The sequence below is a fragment of the Aphidius gifuensis genome, linkage group LG5, assembly GCF_014905175.1.
Source record: "Aphidius gifuensis isolate YNYX2018 linkage group LG5, ASM1490517v1, whole genome shotgun sequence".
NCBI lineage: Eukaryota > Metazoa > Arthropoda > Insecta > Hymenoptera > Braconidae > Aphidius > Aphidius gifuensis.
In genome coordinates, this window is record NC_057792.1 from 3,599,128 (window position 1) to 3,621,734 (window position 22,607).

The 22,607-nt window shown below is 27.3% G+C and overlaps 1 protein-coding gene across 1 annotated transcript; it reads right to left on the reverse strand.

The window, feature by feature from the left end:
* Nucleotides 1-3,337: 3,337 nt before the first annotated feature.
* Nucleotides 3,338-22,063, reverse strand: LOC122856907 (iroquois-class homeodomain protein IRX-3). The gene is given in 5 exon segments (XM_044158790.1): nucleotides 3,338-4,170; nucleotides 4,425-4,729; nucleotides 11,950-12,062; nucleotides 12,428-12,940; nucleotides 21,843-22,063. Coding segments are annotated over 5 exon segments (1,803 nt in total). The 5' UTR covers nucleotides 21,882-22,063.
* Between the last annotated feature and the right edge of the window lie 544 nt (nucleotides 22,064-22,607).

The following is a 22,607-nucleotide window of genomic DNA, read 5'->3' on the forward strand; positions in this document are numbered from 1 at the left end:
TCAAAATAAATATTAAAAAAAAAATTAATAATTACATATTTTAATTTTAAAGATAATAAATTAAAATATAAAAAGTTTTACATTTAAATTGAATTAGCTAGTTTGGAATTTAACAGAAAGATAAGAGCTTTTCTTGGATGTCGAAAAGCCCTTAATTAGTTGCTGACGTTAAAACTCAAGATTCAAAAAGTTATACGTCGTTGTAGTATTGAGAATATAAACTTCCTTTACTTCGACAAAACTCTCTTCGCTTTTCGTTTGGTATACCTTTTTCAAATCCACTTTCTACCTTGTATTTACGAGGTAAACTTTGTTTTAAAGCCTCACTATATCCAACAACCCTTTCTTTATCAAAAAAAAAACTTTATTTTTATTTATTTTTAAAAAATATAAAAAACTTCTCTTCTCGTTTTTTTTTTTTTTTTTTATACCATTGACTCGATGTTTTTGACTTTATCACAGCTAAAATATGATTTTACGATTCTTTGGTTAAATATTCTTTGAGCCATAAAGCAAACTGACTGAGCGTTAACATAAAAGAATCCTGTTAACGTTGAAACTCCGATGACAGGGTGGCCGTAATAAAGCATCTATATATATATTTCAGCTTCTTTAACTATACATTTTTTTACTTTATTTTTTATCATCACAAGATCTCTTCATTCGTATGTCTCATTGCAAAAGCAAGTGGCTTCTCCACAGCTCAGTCTTTGCCTGATTGAAGGCACTGTTCTCAACAAGGTTTTAGTGTCTTTATTTCACATTTCTTTTTTTCCTCTTTATATTTAATTTTTTTTTTTTTTTTTATTATATATATTTTATTCCTGCTGCTTCCTTCTTGACCAAGCCAAATGGATATACGTGAATTGAAAGTTAAGGATGTATCCTGTCTTTGTCAATTTCCGCTTTGTAAAGACTCTCTTCCAGTCCATATTGAAATTAAAATTTTATATATATATATATATTTGACACAGAGAAAATAATTTAATTTATAAATTTTTAAGAAAGTAATTTTCTTTTGTTGAAATTTTTTAAAAAGAATTTAAAATATTTTTTTTTTTCAAATTTTTTTGGGGTAAAACTAACAAAATTCAGTGGCTCCACCTTAAAAATTTTATGCCGATTTAAGAGGAAACTTTGATTCATGAAGACGCGAAAGACCTCCTTGGGATTCGCGGCAAAGAATCCGAAGAAGTCTCCAAGGTCGTGGCGGGTGGTCCCATCTCTTGATTTCTTGTTTCTACAACAAACGTTCTGTTTCTCTTTCTCTTTTTTTTTTTTTTTACTTTTATTTCTTAGCTATTCACAATCGATGATTGCCGTCTTCCTCCTCCTCCTCCTCCACATACATACATATAACAAATGCCACAAAACATTGGTTATTTTCTGCAGTCACGTTGAAAACTTTAACGGAGCCATTGAAAATCCAAATGGTATGCTGAATAAAGATAATATATATAAATAAAACAAAGAATAAAATTCTTTTCAAATTGGCATTTGCTCTAAAAACTTGAGTAACTTTCGCTATTGTTAATTTAAATGTTTACTAATAATCAGACTTGTAATTCAACCACCAGACTAACCACCCAGAAGTCAAACATATTTTGCATTTTTACAAGTACATCTGCAAAGTCTTTCAATATATTAAATTATTCAAACAAATAAAATTTTAAATACTCAATGATCAAGCTCCCAACATCATATTGTAATTATAAAAAAAAAAAAATATGTATTATTATTTTCATTCAGGAAATAAAAGGAAGTGAGAGGTTTTTTTTTTTTTTCATTAAATTAAACAATTTATCTTTCATAATTATTTGTTTATTGCGAAATTAACGCAGATAACTTTTCCATGCCTCGTTGTTGCTTATTATTATTATTTTTTCATGTGTACAATATTATATATATATTTTTGTATTTTTTATTTCTGTATGCAACAAAACGTTGAATGAATGAGGAATCAGCGTGTATTGGAATTTTGGACACGAATGACTAAGAGGTTTTGATGTTGATATTTTTGACTTTTTTTTTTCTTTATTTCTTTTTTTTTTTGTGACATGACGTTGATATGTACGACGCAATCTCTTCAAACATCCACGTTAATTTTATTAACAGTTCATCAGAGAATCAAAAAAAAAAAATGAAAAATCAACACGAAAATATATATTTTTTTATAATATATATGTACGAAATTAAGTACGATTTACAAAACCAACTACGTAAAATTTTTCTGACTAAAAAAAAAAAAAAAACTTTTCAAGCTTTTCATTTAATCACATTATTTTTTTTATATTTTATAATTTCATTATTAATTAATTTATATAATTGTTTGCTTTTTTTTTTTATTTCAAGTACCTTGTACATGTCAATGAAAAATTAAGAGATTACACCGATTTTTGACAGGCTAGTAAATATTTTAATAACAATAATATAATAATGAAAAATTAGTCGTCAGTCATTTGGTTTAAATTTTTTCTCTTCTGTCAATAACGTATCAATCATCAATTAGCACGAATTAAAATTCAGATTATATAATTATAATAATCATAATAATGATAATAATAATAATGCTGTTTCTTGTTATTAATTTATTATTTTTTTTTTTTAATTTTTTTTTTATATTTTTTTGTTACGGTTTTTTTTCATTTTCGTAATTTTTTTCCTACTCTAAATACAATACATACACTTTTTTCTTTTTTAAATTTAATTTTTAATTTTTAAAATTTTTTAATTATTATAATTAATATTTATTTATTTATTAATCTTTATTTTTAACGGCTAGGCGTTGATCCAGCTCCCGACTACTATTTACAAACGCATAAATAATAATATTAATCATCACTATATGTATATTTATTTATATGTTCATATATATATATTTAATATCGAATTCGTCTCTAGGGTATACTTGTATTTTCGTATTTGTTTAAAATTTTTTTTTTTACTTCTTCCTTTTTGTTTTTTTTTTCGTCCTCGTTTTTGTATATTTTTTTTTTTCACTTAAACATTTCGACTACGAATGAGAAGTTTGATTAAGGAATTTTTTTAATATAATTTACCTTATTTGACGAGGTTCTCTGATTAAAAAGGACGAAGGGTCATAGGGGGGTAATAGGGGGCAGTACTTTTATATACCATCGCAAACTCGTTGAAAACTGTACACTAATTACAAGATATTTTGTGATGTCTCATTTTATTATTATTATATAATTATTATTAAAGTGACTCATTATTCTTTCATTCGTCTTCAATATATAAATTCGTTTAAATTGTTTGTTTGTTTAAAAAGATTTGTCGTATTTTCTATCAGAGCTCTACCAGGTGATTTGATGGATGACTAGGATGTTGATGATGATGAAGGCGATACACCAGATGATGCAGTTAATAAAACTTGTCCAGTATTAACATTACCATTAATTGTAAAATTTTTAATATTACTTGATGTTGCTGATGATGAATTTGTTAATAAACTTGGATGATTACTTGTTGGTGGTAATACACCACCAAAACTACCAAGTGTTCTTGAATATGATTCTAATAATGCCATGTCATTTGTACCAAGATGTGAAGCACCATAAAAATTACGATAAAAATCTGGATGTGGTCGTACAAATTGTCCACCAGTATGCATTGCTGGATGTAATGGATGATGGGGTGGTAATCTACTTGCAAGTGGACTAACTATTTTACCACCACCATTACCACTACCATACGGTGATGATAAATTTGTTATTGAAGAATTTGAATGATTATTATTATGTTGTTGATGTTGTTCACCATCTTTACTTGCCATATCAGCAAGTGACCAAATACGTGGTTTTATTGGACCAACACCACCACTACCAGTTGATGATGCTGATGTTGATGGTGGTAAATGACTTGTACCACTACCAACACCACTTGGTGATGTATTATCTGGTGATGGATGACGTAATATACGACCATGACTTCCTAAATATGCTGGATGTTGTAATTGAAGTGGATGTCGTGGTTCACGTTGATCAAATAAACATTCTGGTGAATCTGGTCCACTATCTGCTCGTGATTCACTCCATTCTGATTCTGGACGATTTTGTATATTTCCAGATGTACTTGAACCATGAAGTAAATCAAGTCGATGAGCTGGTCTTTCACCATCTTCACTTGATCCCGTACCAGAGTCTTTTGAATCTTTAACAAATAAATAAAAATAATCATTATTATTTTTATTTTTAGCTCGAGTATGAAATTTTTATCCATACATTATCACAACATATACTGACAATGAAAATGTCTTGTTAATTAAAGTATACAATAACAAAACTGACTAAATTAAAAACTATATATTCATTTTATGATTGAAAATTTATTGAATTTGAATATTCATATTGTTATACATACATGAAGACTCATTAAAATTCTACAGATGATATCGTCAATTCGGCTCATTTGAGAATCAACATTTATTGATCATCAAACTGATTGAATTAACTTGTGTTCATCATCGTCATATTTATCTTTATTTCTTGGTTCCCATGTCATTTTATTTTCTTTTTTTAATCTTCTTCTTGCATTTGCAAACCACGTTGATACTTGTGTTAATGTCATTTTAGTTATTATTGCTAACATTATTTTTTCACCTTTTGTTGGATATGGATTTTTTTTATGCTCATTAAGCCATGCTTTTAGTGTACTAGTTGTTTCTCGTGTTGCATTTTTTCTTCTTGCTCCATTCAAGTCCATTCCATATCTGCAACAAAAAAACAAAAGTAATTTATTTATAAGTTTTTTTGAAACATAATAATGAAACTAATAATTATTATTATTATTTATTAAGACATAAAATTCAATAAAAATAAATTGGAGAATGGTATTTCAATAAGGGAGCTGCCGTGAGCAAAAGTAACCCGTCGGAAAAGTTATCCAATCGTAGACTCGTTATGGTCATAGCATAAAAAGAAACTCTTGAAATAAAAAAAAATATCTATTTTTTCTTTTTAAGAAATAAGGGGGTTGAATGAGAAAATGATGAAAAAAAAATATAGTAAAACACAAAAAAAGTCAGGTCCACAAAAAAGAAAAAAGTAAAGATAAAAAAGGGCTTGAGGGAGTTGAAGAACCAGAGTAAAGCGGTGGATAGTAGTTTCATCCAAACGCAGATCTTTATCAAACAGTTTAAGCTCTTTCGCGTTTTTTCTTATGTTTTTTTTTATTTATTTTTTCCTACTTTTTCATTGCTTAGTTTTACTCTGTAGCCTACAAGAGTATAGACCAAGAATCGAGGTTGGTTAAGATAGAATTGCTCACCCCTCTGAAGAGCCCATTACTAAAATACGATGTCCTTATCAAAGATTAAACTTTCGTATAACTGCTGAATCGACGGAATTGAAATTAAATTTTCTACCAAAGCTCAAAAATAAAAAAAACCAACCAAGAAAATTTTCCACAGTAGTTACTGATGTGTCACCATTTTTCTTTCAATTTTAAGTTCAAAAAAAAAAAAAAAAATATCTAGTCTATATATCAATTCAAACTTATAATTTTTTATACATAAATTTTAATGAGATTTTCTATGTATTTTTAATAAAATTGATGGGGATAATTTTTATTTATGATGATAATAAAATAGTATCAGTCATTGGCATTATTATTTGAATATAATATGTGTTTAACGAAAAAAATGTTAAAAATCTCACGAGTCAAAGAGTGCTTGTCGTCAGTTGCCATCAGGGTATTATTGAGCTTTTATATATCTGGTCTCTGGTTGGCTAGGCACGTGACGTGTCACAGTGGTGTTGGATGGGCAACACAGCGCAAGTAGAGAGATGGGAAATTAATAAAACTGTCACTTTATCCAAGCACCGAGACACACCCTGGATCCCCCAATGTTGACGAAGGAACGAGCGCGCGCGCGGGGCAGGGGTTTGACTATATATGCATTTCAAACAAACGAATGAAAGATAAAAAATAAATATAAATATATTTTGATATAACGTGAGAGATACGTTAAACATTTCAATTTGGCATCAAGAGCTTTTTTTTATCTCGTTTATATGTATATAATTCTGTCTCTCTATCTGAGCTTAACTGTCGTACAAATGTATATATATTTCATGAGGAAGATGGACAGGCGAGATCAAGGGTAGGTGGAAAAAGAACGAGATAAAAAAAAGGTGCAGGAGAAGGATAAATAAAGGGACGAGAATAAAAATGAAAAAAAAAAAAAAAATGTATATATACAGGAAAATGGAAAACGAATGAGAAATGAGAGTAGGTGAAAGACACGAGACGAGAAAAAATACAGAATCAAAAAGATAAAAAATATTTAACAGAAAAAAAAAGAAATTTAAAAAAACGGCTGTGCAGCTTAAAATTTACCCTCTCCGTAGGTTTCTGTTTGCTAGCGGCAAATGGCGTTCTGCAGTTATTTTAAAATTCAGTTTAACGGCTGAGTAAGGGGTGGTTGGTGGATTAAAAAATCAGAGTGGAAGCTTGTTTCTCATGATAACAGGAGCGGGCTTCTGGTTCGCGAATGCAAAAAAAAAAAACAATTGAAAAAAAAAGTGCGAGAAGGGATTTTGAGCTTTGACTGTATATATTCTCTTTTGCTCGGTTTATTATCTATTTTTCTGTCTCACTTTATCTCTTTTTTTTTTTTTTGTACGACAATCCGACGACCACTCAAATGCATTCAGGAATTTCCCAGTATCATATCGATGTACAACAATGAATGTGTATATATATATTTTATATATATCTGTGTCGGTGCTTGAAACTATTGTATATGTTCAAATCCCAACCCTTTGCTCTCATGCGCGAACCGATCGCATCAACTGCTTGTTTCCATGGCGATTGCTAATCGGCCCGTGCAAGAGGCCAACCCCCTTATCTCTTTAGCCTCCCTCTTTCAACTTACTTTCTTCAATGCCGAGAAATACAGTTAAACTTAACCCAACAGGGAATACGTGATTCTTTAAATTTTTTTTCTTTTTTTAATTTTATTTTATTGCAAAGTTGTTTAATTCAGCTTTTGAGGTTAGTAAATTCTTTTTTAAATTTTGCTTCCTCTTTTTTTGTTTTCTCTATAAAATACTTTGATGAAAATTTTCTTTTGATATAATAAATTGAAATATATATTTACAATAAATTAGAATACTCTAAATTATTTTATTTTCAAATTTATTTATACATAAAGAATTTTTAAAGTTATTCCATTTGTTAAATTGTTTTATAAATTTCATGAATTATGTACATTAAAATGTGGCTAATTTTGCATATTGATTTTGAGGTTTTTCAAATTCTTGTTATCAAAGTATTCAAAGGTTATATTATTGAATAATTTAAATTTGTGACAAATTAGTATTGCGTGACGGCAGGTGTGTGTATGTATGTTTTTATTTTTTCATTTTGGTGGACTCCGCCCTTCGGAAATTCAGTATTATGGTTTGAGGGTAGAATGTAATATAAGTGCCATAGGGTGGAAATATAACTGAAACGACCCACCTTTGTTGGAAATCACCCCTCGGTTTAATCTAAGCACGCAAAGGTGCGTAGCCATTTGTACATATCCAACAAATCCTGTCCGCCATGTTTCTTCAATTTTTTTTTCATACTTTTATTTTTTTTTTTTTGTCCAATTTTTTTTCAATTTGAGGAACACCAAATGATATGTGTACAAGAGTCCTTATGGTGCTATATATCTAACATTTGATTTATCTAGTTCTCATAGTTTTTTTTCCTATTCTTTTTTTTTTTTTTTTTTGCAAATGGGAAAAAATATATCATTGAAATTTAAAAATGAGGAAAAAAAAGTGAATACACAGAGAAATTGTTTGGTGGGGGCCATTGCTGCTGATTCAAGACGCCATCTTTGCTTGGTCGTGATGCAGTGGTAACTTAATCTACCGTGAAGCCACACCAATCTTTTCCCAGCCCCTTTAGATATTTATTTACTTAAACTCCTTTTATTTTAACCCCTCTTTTATTCTTATTTATTTTTTTTTCTTTTATTTTATACGGATTTTAGGTGGGCGATACAACATTTTATAAATTAATGATTAATGAAAAATAATGTTTTAAAAGAAGGGAGAGAAAATGGAGATTGACTCAAGTTAACATAAGATGTATACACTCAGTTGCGTAAATTTACTTGCTCATAAATCAAACTTGAGTATGCAAAACCTGACTTGAAATTTTATTAACATTTGAATCAAGCATTCACACAACCAATCATTCTGTTGCGATGGTGTTGATGATAATTATTATGATTATTATGAGTAAATTCTTTGCGATTAAATTAATTCTAACTAAGACTAATCAATTTAAAAAATATGTAATAGTAAAATTTAAATATTTAAATATTTTTTGATTTTTTTATAATTAAAATTTAAGATAAATACGTAAATTTGACAATCGTGTGACAGCGTCAATGTCAAGTCTTCCATGATTTTATACTAAGGGGTTTGTGAATGATCTACGATTATTTAATGAGCCAAAGGGGATGATTTTTTTCTTTTTCAATTTTAAACTTATGCAAGGGTTATCAGTTGTGTGATGGAAAAAAAAAAAACACGCAGAGACAAATGCCAAATATTCGGGATGTAAATGACAGGCAACTGATCATTAGTCTCTAATGACATATATCATTGCGCACTTGTATATATGATTTTTTTTTCATCATATATAATCAACCATCCATCAAAGTTTATTAATATTTTAAAAGCATTTAATATGTTATTGAGATTCAACTGTGTTATTGATTCAATTCGTGTGGTGATGAATTGAATTGACAACAATGTGCACGTGCTGTGGATTGCTTGTCAATCGGTTTCTTCGTGTGCTATTGCTCATTGTCTACCCTATATGTCTCCGGAAGCAGGGCCAATCCGCCGGAAAGACAAGACCATTGACCTGGCACGATCCCCCGACCTCGCGACTATGCATGCTAACATTGCATTATCATCTTCTTCATTTTTTTTTTTTCTGATTCTTTTAATACTTTTATCGATTTTAAATCAGTCAATTTACAATATACCAATTAGCATCAATTAAATATATTCTAAAAATGTTTTTATAAAAGCTAAAATTATATTTTAAAATTAAAAAAAAATTTAATTTTTTAATTGAAGATGATTTTTATTCAAACGAAAATTAATTACTTATAGATGATATAATTTTTATTTTGGATAATATTATAAAGCTTCTATTCAAAGATATATAATTGTAAAAATAAAATTATAATAATATATAAATTTGAAAATTAATTTTTCTAAAAATATCAAATCAGGATTTAATTTTTATCTTTCCGTGAATTTTTTTTTTATAGATATATATTATAGTAAAAATAAAAAAAATTTAAAAATATAAAATATAATAAGTATATTGAAAAAAATTACGCAATAAAATTTGTGGCGATCAGTTGGTTGCGATATTATAAAAACTGAAAACGGAAACACGGGTAGCATAAATTATGATAATCAGCCCCCTTCAAGTTGCACATGTAATCGTTAACGTTGTGTTCTCAATTTGCAAAATTCGTTTTTGTGTAGAACAATGGTTAACATATTCACATTGTAACGTCGTTTTGTTTTCGTATTTTTAATTTTCCTTTTTTTTTTTTTTTTCATTTAATTTTTTCTTTTATTTTTGCTATCATAATATAGCATACATTGTAGCATTCAAATGTGACATAATACTGAATATTGATAACAGTGATTAACGAATACGACTATTAAATGTAGTGTCATTAAAAAAAAAAAAAAAAACAACTATAAGTGATAAGAGTTTATGCATTCACTCTATTCAAATTTTAATCATATATTCAAATAGTCAATTTTTATATTCTAATAAATATTTATATTTATTGTCTTTGTAAAATGTATATTTTAACAATTAACGATCCAATAAAATTAAAACAATGATAAGAAAAATAAAAAAACTTTGACAATAAATTCATTAGAAACAATATTTTCAAATAAAAAATAATTGCGCAAATAAAAAAATATTATAATATAAAAATTATTCGAAATATAACATTTGTTATATATTAAATTAATTTAGTATGTAATTTATTTTTTATCCCTTTAAATTTATAAATATATAATGCAAAATATAATTCTAGATACTTATATGAAAATAATATGTATAATTTAGTTGATCGTTTGATCACGTATCATTTCAAAGTTGTTCATAGTCACGTATTGACTGGTTAAGTATGTACTGCCACCGCAAAGTATATATTTTGAATACCTGGTATGGTAGTAGCAACACTTTGAAACGACAACAAATGTTATAATAAAAAAATAAATAATTTTTAAATATACAAATAAAAAAATAAATTAAAATATAAATCTGCTTGTATATATCGTATACAGTTATCGAGCATAAGTGAAATAAAAATGAATAAATATACAAAAAAATAAAATAAAATTATGACGCACTTCCGGTGTTACTGCTTCGTATGCAAGGAAACGATTGGATACAACAGCTTGCTTAGCATCCATTCGGTCTAGTCGATTGTCTCATAATCATCCTTTGGCGTAAAGGACCCACCGCCACTTTAACAAATCTCCGGAAACCATTTTCAATCATACCTGACTTTTTATATTTCATTATTCTTTTTATTTTTTTAAATTTTATTATGAGTCACACTTTGAAAATAATTTAGTTGGATATATAAAAGCATGTTGGGTAAAATGGACTGACGAAAATTTAGTAAAATTTATTCAATAATGAAAACTGATGTGAAATTTTAAATTATATTTTCTTGCTTTTGCTCCAAGGCAAAAGTATTTTTTATTTTTTAATTATTAAGATTTATTTTTCAATTATTGTTGCAGATGATGATTAATTTCAATGTGATAAGCCAACAATGTCATCAACTGCAGTAAGGGTAAGTTTATGAATTTAATTTTAATTTTTACATCATCAAATTTATATTAATTTTTATCGAAATGACATAGTCTAAAAAGTCCCATCTATTTGTGAATATATTAAACACGCAAAATAAAAAAATCAACAAAATGACCCTGTATAAATTTAACTGATATTAAGAAAAAAAAAAATATTAAAATATAATATTGTGAAACATTATAATTAATTAATCAAGGCTAACCTCTTGCCTTTTATGAATATACCCTACAAAAATAAAAATTCCAATTTATATATATATTTAATTCTTTTTTTTTATATAATTTTTTCGTTATCGGTTGCGTGACACTCTCGTCGCGTCAAAATGTATCACCTCTTCGACAGTCTTGGGTCAAGAGAGCGCTAATTTATTACAATATTTATGTGTTAAAACTTATTATTTATCACACGATATACCCAGCATCAATATCAAACATAAATACATATGCGTCCACACATATAATTTATAATTGTATATATAAAAAGTCCAAAGGCAACATAATCATTGTGATTTATTTTTTTTATATTACTGCTCACTTGTCATAGCAAGTTGAGCAAACGAGAATAATTAAAAATTACGATTAAATATATAATAATGTTTATTAAAATTTAAAAAAAAAAATGGATATCTCTATGTAATTAAAGTGATTTGTTGAAAGTTTACTGCATGCACGCGCATGTTTAATGCGACGATTGGTGACGGATTGAGACTTTGCGACGGATGATTTTGGCCTCTGGCCTCCATATAAAAGTGATAAGAAATTTTTTTTATTGATAAGATTTGAAATAGCATTTATGTCAATTCTTAAAATATTCAATATACATATAATTACCAAGAATATATTAATACATAGTTGAAATTAAATACTCGACAATTTAATACTGTGATCATAAACATCCGTTTTAATTTAATATATATAAATACACCATCAACAACTTTGTAACAAATTTTGATTTAACTATACGTTTCATATTCATATAAACAAATGATAAAAAAAAATATTTGTATCATATTATAATTTGATATACATGTTTAACATATTAATGTTGAATGAAACTTACCCATTGAATGGATAACTTGCAAATGCAGCATCATATGGATGATAAACTGATGGATATGGCCATGCTGCTGCTGCTCCAGCACCAAGATTTTCTTTTAAATCAAGTCCACCACCCTGAATAATACAAACAAAAAAATATAAACGGATTAAATCTAGTCTTTACACGCTTTATTTATGTGTATAGGTGAGATGAGAAACACCTGGGCAATCGATCATCTTGATATTCTTTTTTTTTTCCACCAAAAACTCGTTATGTATTTTTTTTTTATTTTATTATTTTCGGTGAGATTAAAAATGATGGGATCTTTGTGTTCATTGTATTTACAACGGATTTATAATCAATTAGAAACCCTTTCGTTTTTTTTTTTTATTTCTCTATTTATATAAAAATAAAATTATCCGTAAAAAATTTTATAGATATAAAAATATTGGATTACAATTTTTATTGATTATATATTGAGATGAATGAATTGTCTTACCCCAGTTGTATAAAAAGGTGGTTGTTCAGCTCCTAATGATGGAAAATATGCAGCCATACCCTCAGCGGCAGCGGCAGCAGCAGCATAAGGTGCACTATACATTGATAATGCTGCTGGTGCCATACCACCAAGTCTTTGATAATTACCAAGTAAATCATATTGACATGAACAAATAGTTTGACCAGTTATTGGATCATTAAATAATGGTCTTCCAGTATCACAACATCTACCACTTTGTGTTGGACCACCACCACCACCAGCCGTCGGTGGTTGTGAATGTGGTTGTGATGGACTAACTGAGGTCGTTGGACTACCTGGTGGTCTTACAATTGCACTTGTTACAGCCATTCTTGTACTTGATATTGGTGATGTAAGTTGATGATTAACACTTGTCACTGATGATGCTGCTGATGCGGCTGCTGCAACTGCTGCTGCTGCACTTACACTTAATATTGGCACACTTGCCGGACTTGGTGAAGATGATACGAGTGCGGCACTCACTGACACAGGACACTAAAATAAAAATAAAAAAAAAAACAATATTATATATACACAGACATAAATAACTATAAATATTTCAAATAAAAAATATATTCAAATTAATACATGAAAGACAATTTTAATGGTTTTTAATGGAATCAATTTGGCAATTAAGAAAAAGTCTAAACAAAGGAGTTATAGGAGTGAGTAGTGTATTTCTTTTGTTGAGATCTTTAAATTTGATATCGAGAGAAACAGTAGGAAGAGAAGAATGAGGGAGAGGAGGTAAGCACATCACAGATCGGAATCTTTTAGCAAAAAAGCCAGCTGGCTATAGTTGTTTTTATTTTTTTATTTTATTTATTTTTTTTTATTTTTATATTAAACCAGGCACCGGTGTGGATGCCCAGAAAGATACATTTAAGTTGAGGGGAAATAAACAAGAAACCAGAGAATAAAAGTAAATATAATAATAAAATTAATAAAAAAAAAAAAAAAAAAGGTGAATCAAATATAACGCTCTTGGGTCCTCATTAATTCCATATCAAACACCGTGGCTAAATAGATTAGCAGCTCAAGTGCCCCCCTTACTGTCAAAAACCTAAACAAACGTGCCCACATAGAGTATACTATTTTTCACTAATAAATATTTTTTTTTTTTATTCTCCCCATCATTCAAATAATTTATATAATAAATAATATGCCTCTAATATTTTTATTTTTTTATTACAATGTAAAATTTCTCCCTTTCTTTTTTTTTCATACTCTTTATCTGTCTATTTTACAGTTTTATATATGCACATCAACGATCCAAACATATTGTCATATTGCATTTGTATTGTTCTCAATTCTTGTCATTCAATTTTAGCCACAATTCGAGTCACGTTAATGCGTTTGTTGTCAACTACGAATATATGTATATACCCGAGAACCAACTGTCACCCTTCCAATGTACATTATATACATTTAGTATTTGTATTTGTATATGTGGCAGAGGGTGAGAGATTTTCAATTGCAGTTATACAATCTGTGTGTATGTTGCATGTATATATATTTATATTAAAATGTTTAAATGTTTGTGTGTGAAAATTTACTATGAGTGAGACATAGAGAATAAATTTGAGAGAGAAACAAGTTACTTTTGATGATGGTGATGCTGATATGGATCACACCAACCAGTGGCTCCTCCTGTGAACCTCACAATGTATGTCGTGATCATTCATACACGTGTTAATACCACCCGGTTTTGTATCACCAAGATATACTCGTGTAACCTATTTCTATATCTTTTACTAATTGCATTATTATTTTTCTGCGCATGATCACATAATTATTTCATTTGATTTTCAACTTACACTTGCTATTTTTTTTTTTTTATTCAATATAAATTCAGCAAATTAAATTAAATATAATCAGTATATAAATATGCCTTTTTTGGTAAACTTATTATTTGGAAAAATAAAAAAAAATAATATATGTCGAGTAAATATCTCAAGATATCTTTAAAGAAAATACAAGAAATAAAATATATGTTTTTTTTTTTAAATGATAAAAAGAGATAGAAAAATAAATTGATACTCAGCAAAACAGGTGAATACCTTTCGGCGTCCGTGTTGGAACGAGGTATGGGGGTTAAAAGACGAAGCGTGTTGCGAGTGACCTGTAGGCCATAATTCAAGGACCATAGTCACACACATATATACTGTATAAAAGAGAGAAAAAGAAATCATATGAGAAGAAGAAAAAGAAGATGATGAAAAAGAATAAAAAATATATATATAAAAGATGCTGAAGCTGAAGAAAAAGAGACGACCGAAGGTCTGAGTTACACCTCGCGATTGAATCGGTTAAAACTGGCCCCGCGCGTACCAACACCTCATTCTCAGCACTCTCTCACACTTGGATATATACTTTACAGTATTCAACAATATATATTTTTTATATATAGGTATATATTTTGTTTTTTTATTTTTTACATTTCAAAAAGTCGCACATCTTCTTGTGAGCACGGGGCTCTCTCAACAAGACATGTCCATGTACATAAATATATATATATTTAATTCGTGCGGGTTATTCTCGCACCTATATGGTGTACATACTAAACTAAGTACAAACTATATATTTATACAATGCATAAGAAAAAGATGCTGAAAAAATAAAATAAAAAGTTAACAGTTCACGCTGCTGTCTACAAGATACCAGGTACAGATGGTAGCCGCCGATTGAACGTGCGTCTTGCATGATCGTTATTTCTCTTTACCAAGGCATATACACAGGTGCTCATGGTGAAGCTACAAAATATCGTAAAAACAAGTATTGAAATATCTTTGTCGATTAAAATCCAGGAAATAATTTATTTATGTATATATATTTGTTTATGTTTTATGGGAAATTTTATTATTCATTTTCAATTCTAATAACTTTTTCTTTTTGATAAAATATTTAAGAATATCTTTTTCAATTATCAAGATAATAAAATTACCTGTCTAATAGTATAAAACATGCGATTACTAATTTTTTTTTTTCGTTTTTAATCGGTAAAATCCATACTGATGATAATCAAATGAAAGAAAAAAAAATATAGAATTTTTATTAGTGAAAAAAAATCATTAGTTATTGTCAAATTAGTTTGAATATAATTAATAATGATATTAAATTTATCAACAATTGAAATTCAAAAATAATTAGTTGTTCATATTAGCTCGTTTTTATCACTAGGTAGTATTTAGCTAATTGACAATCTACGTTTCTCGTGAACACAAATACACAGATGCGCTTAACGTGTCGTATAAACTTAGAGAATGTCGTCGAGAACAGCTGCGCATAGTCACTTCAGTATATATAATTGAAAGAGGTATATAAGTTGTTTTTCTTATTTTTAATTCTGCTCTCTTGAGAATCTCATTCTCATCCATGATGGGATCACGGGAGATGTGCAGCTCATTCGTCATCAAATCATAGCTCAATAAAATTAACTTATTAAACTATTCCATTGATTACTCCTATCATTTTAAAATCTTGAATTTAATACATTTGACATTTCGTTAAGGAAATAAAAAAAAAAAAAAAAAACGACTTGATGGAAAAATAATCATAAGTTTGTGAGACACGAGCAAGGTCGTCAAGTATTTTTTGAAAAAAAGTTTATATGTATTTTGTACATACGGATGCACTCATTCTTTTTTTTATTCAATTTTTTTCTCTTTTTATCTTACGGTATTACTGATGGAGACAAAATTATCGCAACAACTCGAATGACTTGTGAGACCAGTAGGTATTGGCCTCTTTGTGACCAGATAAATAAAATAAAAAATAAATATCAGAAAAAAAAAAAAAGATATCTCATAATGTTTATAAGTGCGTTGAACATTGTGATTCACGCGATACTTTTTTTATTTTTTTTTATCGCTCAATGACAATGAGACACTTGCGAAAAAAAATTCTAAATGTTGTATCAAGTTACTTGCTGAGTTGAAATATATTTTTAACAAAAAAATTTACAATGCAAATGTCAACATAAAATTCCACAATATAAATTTATTAAAAGGTAACATTAATAAAATTATATATCAAGGTAGATCTGATAGCCAAATTACTCAAAACATGATTTAATTTAAATAAAAAAATTCAACTATTGAAAAAACTAAATAAATCTTTAAATTATATTCCAATGTTTGGTCAAGCATGTCAATTTTATGATTTCAAATTTCTACCTGGATTATTATTTTTTTTTTTTTAAATACACAATATAAATTTATATGCGATTTACATAACAATATTTTGAGTATAAAATAAATCGTCTACTTGGTCATTGGACTACCTCAATCCTAGTACATAAAAATATATATATAAACTATATAAAAATTTTTATATTTTATTTATATACACGAGTATTATAAGATTTGTTTAATCTCAAAAAAATAAAATAAAATAAATAGTAGAAAATATATGAGCAAAGCGGTTTTATCCTGTGTACACAGATGCTCTGATGTTTGCAGTCAGAGCATTTGTCACGCGTGTCCTGCAACTTTTAAAAGGTATGAAAAACGATGGTATAGAAATAAGAGTAAAGAGGGGGGTAAATAAGAGGGTGAAATGCGGCTTTTTTTTTCCATCATTATGTGTGTACCGATGATGCCCTCTTTGCAACGAGGCCCAGCCAAATAAATATTGACTTCTGGCCAGATTGATGGACCGTTTTGTATATTTAGGCCTTTAGCGGTACTTACTTATATGTTCCCACACGTACTATATATATTATAAATACGTAAATTTATTTTTCGCCCTTACACCCATAATGCACTAGAGCTTAACATTGATTTTGGCATGAGCCTTATATCCATCGTTTGTCCTTCACCTACATGTATATTCTGTATATAATTTTTTCTCCTTCTTCTTTTTTTGAAACCACCACCTTTAAATTTTTATTTATCTTTTTTTTTTTTTTTTTTTTTTGTTTTTCAAGACAAGATAACCGTCAGAGTATCGTTCAATATTTATTCACTTTGGTAAAAGTACAATATCTATACGATCCTTTAAAGAAAAAACGTACCGCCGATTTTTTAAATATATATAAATTGACTTAAACCAGGAGGCTTGTACTTGGAATTAAAAATTATCACATTTGCAAAAGACAGCTTTATATTATACATGTTTCACAACAAATTTTTTTTTTTATTTCTCTCTAAAAAATAAAATATATATATATAAAGTTACAAGAATTTCTCTCGGTCACACTGATGACTATGAAACATTTATTATTCTTTGCGAGGAATTATTTTTAGATCCTTTTTTTTTTTTTCAAAGACAAGACTAATAAATCTTTTGATGAATATACGGATAATATGTTGGAAAAAAAATTAACCTCCTAACAATGTTGCCTTTATGACAATTAGAGTGAAACAAAATAAAAAATTGTATGAAAAAATAAATTTATATATTAAATATATATATGAAAATGATGATATCTGTAGAGTGTTTGTTTAGATATTGTTTGATGAAACAATTCAACGATACGTTTAGTTGGTATTAAAATATAAAAAATACGGCGGTTTATCTTCTGCATGTGCTGTCATCCGATTCCATCGTTTCTTTGTAACCGACCAAGTGATTACAACAAAGTAAAATGCTTGTATAAATAAAATATAAAAATAAGACGACACAAAACTATGCAGAATAAGGAGAGTTTATAATACATATATATATTTTATCGTGTGCACGACATGGGTCCTTACATCCGGCGTTTGTTAGGGGTGCCAGTGACGAATGTAAGACATATCGAGTAAATTTTATTTCCAAGAAAAACGATCAATGTAAGAGACCACTTGTGGTTATATATAAACAAAACATTAAAATCTTCAAATTACATATTATGTCTTTATTCGAAAAAAAAAATAATAAATTATTCATTTGAATGGTTTTTCGAAAAAATAAAATTTAAAACAAACATATAAATTATAATTTAGAAAAAAAAAAAAAAATAAAAGATTAAGATTATATAATAAATAAATAAATAAATGAATAGGGAGGTTCATAACTCAGCACTCAGTTAGGGAATCATATGAAATTCGAGTAACGGAAGTGACTCGCGTGTACGTTGACAGATTGAGAGTTCTAAAAAATAAAAATGAAGCTGAATGAAAGTTTAAAAAATAATCATAAAATTAACAGTGAGAAAAAAAATATAAAAAGGTCTCATAGAGGAATATGAATATAGCAAAAAAGAAATAGTAGAAATATATTTTTAATTTTTTTTTTTTTTTAATTCTTTTATATACAAATAAAGTATTGAATGAAAGCGACATAAGAGAATATAAAAATCGCATGAAGACGGATCTGAGTCAGCGTTACACTGGCGACACAAAATAATTCATCATTTTCTTATATTTCAAGTCAGCAAATTAAAAGTACATATAAACAAAATGTCAAAGAAATAAAAAATAATTAAAAAAAAAAAAAATATTTATAAATTTAAATTTTGCAAGCTTGCAAGTACCATTCATTAAAAATTTTATTTTCATTAAATATCCGTCAATGAATAATGTGAAAAAAAAAAACTATTCATTGACTTTTAATAAACGATTATTATTCACAATGTAAACCGGAAATTGTAAAAAAATAATATTGACAAATCAGATTATATATTAATTTTAAATATATATAATTTTAATTGTTTGAAATTAAATTTTTGAATTTAAATAAATAAATCAAATTGATAATTTTAGTATGAATATACTGACGTTGAAAAATTGATTATAAGTCAATGATAATTGATTGATATCAGTATTAAATAAACGAGCAAACATTCCACCTACCGGTTTTGATTGCGTATATGACTAATTCATTTGCATTTTCACTGGTATTTGAATTCAAGCATGTAGGACATGACTCTAATGTGCCAAGTAGACTTATCGATACATCGTAACAACACACACACACATTATTCTCATTAGATAAATAATAATAATTATTTTAAATAAACATTTATTGATAATACATGTTTAGATGTATCTATTTATATTTGTATAATAAATTTTGAATCTATGAGAAAGTGATTATTTAATATTCATCATTGAATTAGAGTAGTTTGATTCTTTGATACATGTAGATAGTTGTGTATTTTGTGTATTTTCTATCTCGTTAAATTAAATGCAATATACCAAAAATAACTTAACACACAAATCTGGCTTGTGATGAAAAATAAAATAATTTTAATATGATTTATTTTAAGTTACACATGTGATTATTAGTACATACTAAAATATATTTGACTAAATTAACAAAAATAGAATTTTTTTGAATATATTTTTTATTGAATATATAAATTTTAAATATTAATTACAATGCAATGAAATATTCACTCGTAACTAGATAATATGTTAACATTATTTTAATGGCATTGCATAATCGTCAAACACTTTACTACTTTTACAAATAAAATTAAAGAATTATGGAAAGTAAAGAAAAAACGGAAAAAAAAAAAAATATTAAATTTCCATAAGTTGATTATACTCAAGGCTGGTAAATTTAACTTGGCTTCTGGATATATTATCAATTTACATGTGCATTGTAGATCATCATTATAAACAAGAATAAAAAAGTAAAAAAAAACTCAAAGCTCAAATAAAACATTGAATTAACCAATAAAAAATTTTACGATCAATAAAAAAATTAAATTTTAAATTAATATTAATTTTTAATGATAATTATCATGATTATTTATAAATGTTATAAAATTTTTATCATAAAAATATGTATACATTGAATAGTTACACAATTTCTTGAATTTTTTTTTTTTATTTTCATAGTTTTACATGCAATTTTAAGAGTATTTTTAATTGTATATACATTTTAAAATGATACTAAAGTGAGTGTAATTTTAAAATGTTGAAAATTTAATATTTTCATAAAATCATTATCTCTATAAATTATTTAAATATTTAAAATAGTTGTGGTAGAATTTATTTTTAGCATTGTGAGATTTAAATTGAATAAAATATATACATTGTAAATAGAATTATCAAAAGATTGTTTAAATGATATACGGTTTGTTTCAAAGTAACAAGATGTGTTATTTAAATAATAGTATATATAAATGTAAAATATATATGCAAGTGTGCAGTATGTGTCCAGGACACGTGGCCTTCCCCGCTCTCAGTGTTACCAACCGTTTCAAATTTTCGCAATATGTATAACCCTCTTGCAATCTACTATCTTGTATTCAAAATTACAATCATCTGTACCAATTAATTTGCGAAAAAAGAAAAATAGAATTTAAAAAAAAATCACTGATATCAGTTTCATGAAAAAAAAAATCATAAAAAATATAAAATGTAACAAGACAGCTATGCCATTAACAGCAGCAACATCAACCATATATTCAATTGAATATATAATTTTTAAAATACTTATAATCAACAACTTTTCGTCACGCGATATTGCACAAATATTTACAGATCAATGTGGTTTTATTAGTGCGTGAAAAATATCATGTTCATATCATCAAAAATAAATAATTTTAAACTTAAAAAAAAGAAAACAAAATTTAAAAAAAAAAAAACAATTTTGTGGTTTGTAATAATTAAGATAATCTTTATATAAAGATTTTTATTTTTTTAAATTATGATTTTATGCTTCACAAGATTAATGCAGATGTACGTTACATGTTAGATATTTCAAGTATTTATTTTTTTTTTTTTCATATAATCTTGTTTTATTTTGATTCAATGAAAATGATGGCGAGATTTTATTAATACAAGTAACCGGATTGTGATCTAAACTGTGTGGGGTACACGATCAACGACAACACATTTGTTTATTCATCACTGAAAAAAAAAAATAATATATATACTGCAATAAGGGCCTAACTCCTTGAGACACGTTTATCGCGATTAACACGAGGCTCATGAACGCACGCAGAACCGTAGCAAACACGTTTATTATTCGATGAAGCTTCAACCCTGAAAAACTAGTTAACGAATATGTTTTTTTTTTTTTTTTTAATATAAAAAAAAATAAGCATTAACACTATCACAAAATTAAAACATTTCCACAAATAAATTCAAGACTTAATCTAATTTATTTTATTTTTGTTTGTATATCATTAGCATTGACAATTTAATGCATTTATCCGCACTTGTCAACTTTGGAGTTTATTTTAAATCAAATGATTTGCAATATATGTCATTTCACTATTTTTATTAATCTCATTTTTTTTTTAATTTTATCAAACGACAGTATGTATTTCAACACTTTTAATCACACAGCGCGAAATTTATACTTCACTGTCACCGTTTTATTTAATTTTTTTTTTTAAATCCCAGATAAATTACAAAATTAGATGTCTGCATAGGATGTTTGAGGAAAAATAATACTCCAATATGAAAGAGCAAAGAGAAAGAAAAAAAAAAGTGATATGATTAGAGTTTAGTCTGACCTGTAAGTTTGGTGATCCTCGGTAAGAGAACTGTGACATGATGTGTCGGCCACACAGGGCCGTGATTATCGTGATCCGCTACGCAAGCATGTTGCGTACCACCTGCTATCACAATCACTAATATTATCACTTTGAAAAATTTTTAAAATTTTAAAAAACTATCAAAAAAAAAAACCGCAGCTTTTATTATTATATTTTTTTTTCAAACAATATTTTTTTCAATTAATAAATATCAAAAAATAAAAAACCATTCAAATATAATCTTCAATCAATTTAAATAAAATAATTTCACTATTTTTTTTTGTCACTATATTTTTTTTTTTTTTTCAAATTAATTATTAAATAGTTCACAGTAAAATCCTCAGGCTTGATAATCACAGATGAAATCCATAAGCTTACTATGCCGGTGCACTGTCACAACTGAGTTAAATTAATAATACAAAAAAATTAATGTTTATGTTTTCTTCTTTTTTTTTTATTTTTTTTTTTTGAAAATAATATATAAAATATATATATGTATATATGTGTGTTTATTAAGCGTGCGCGCCGGGTCATGGAGAGTTTTCCCCGGTTGAAAACTACAAACTGACTCTGGTTGCTGGAAAGAACTCACGACAAGGGGTCTCTGGCCCTCGGGCTTTCCCCCTCTTCTAGTTGCTCACGGGTCGCGTCAAGCGAAAAAAGAGAGACGAAGAAAAAGAAGACAAAATAAAAAAAAAAAAAGAAAAAAAAGGCACTATTTTTCCCCTTCCTTATACACATTTA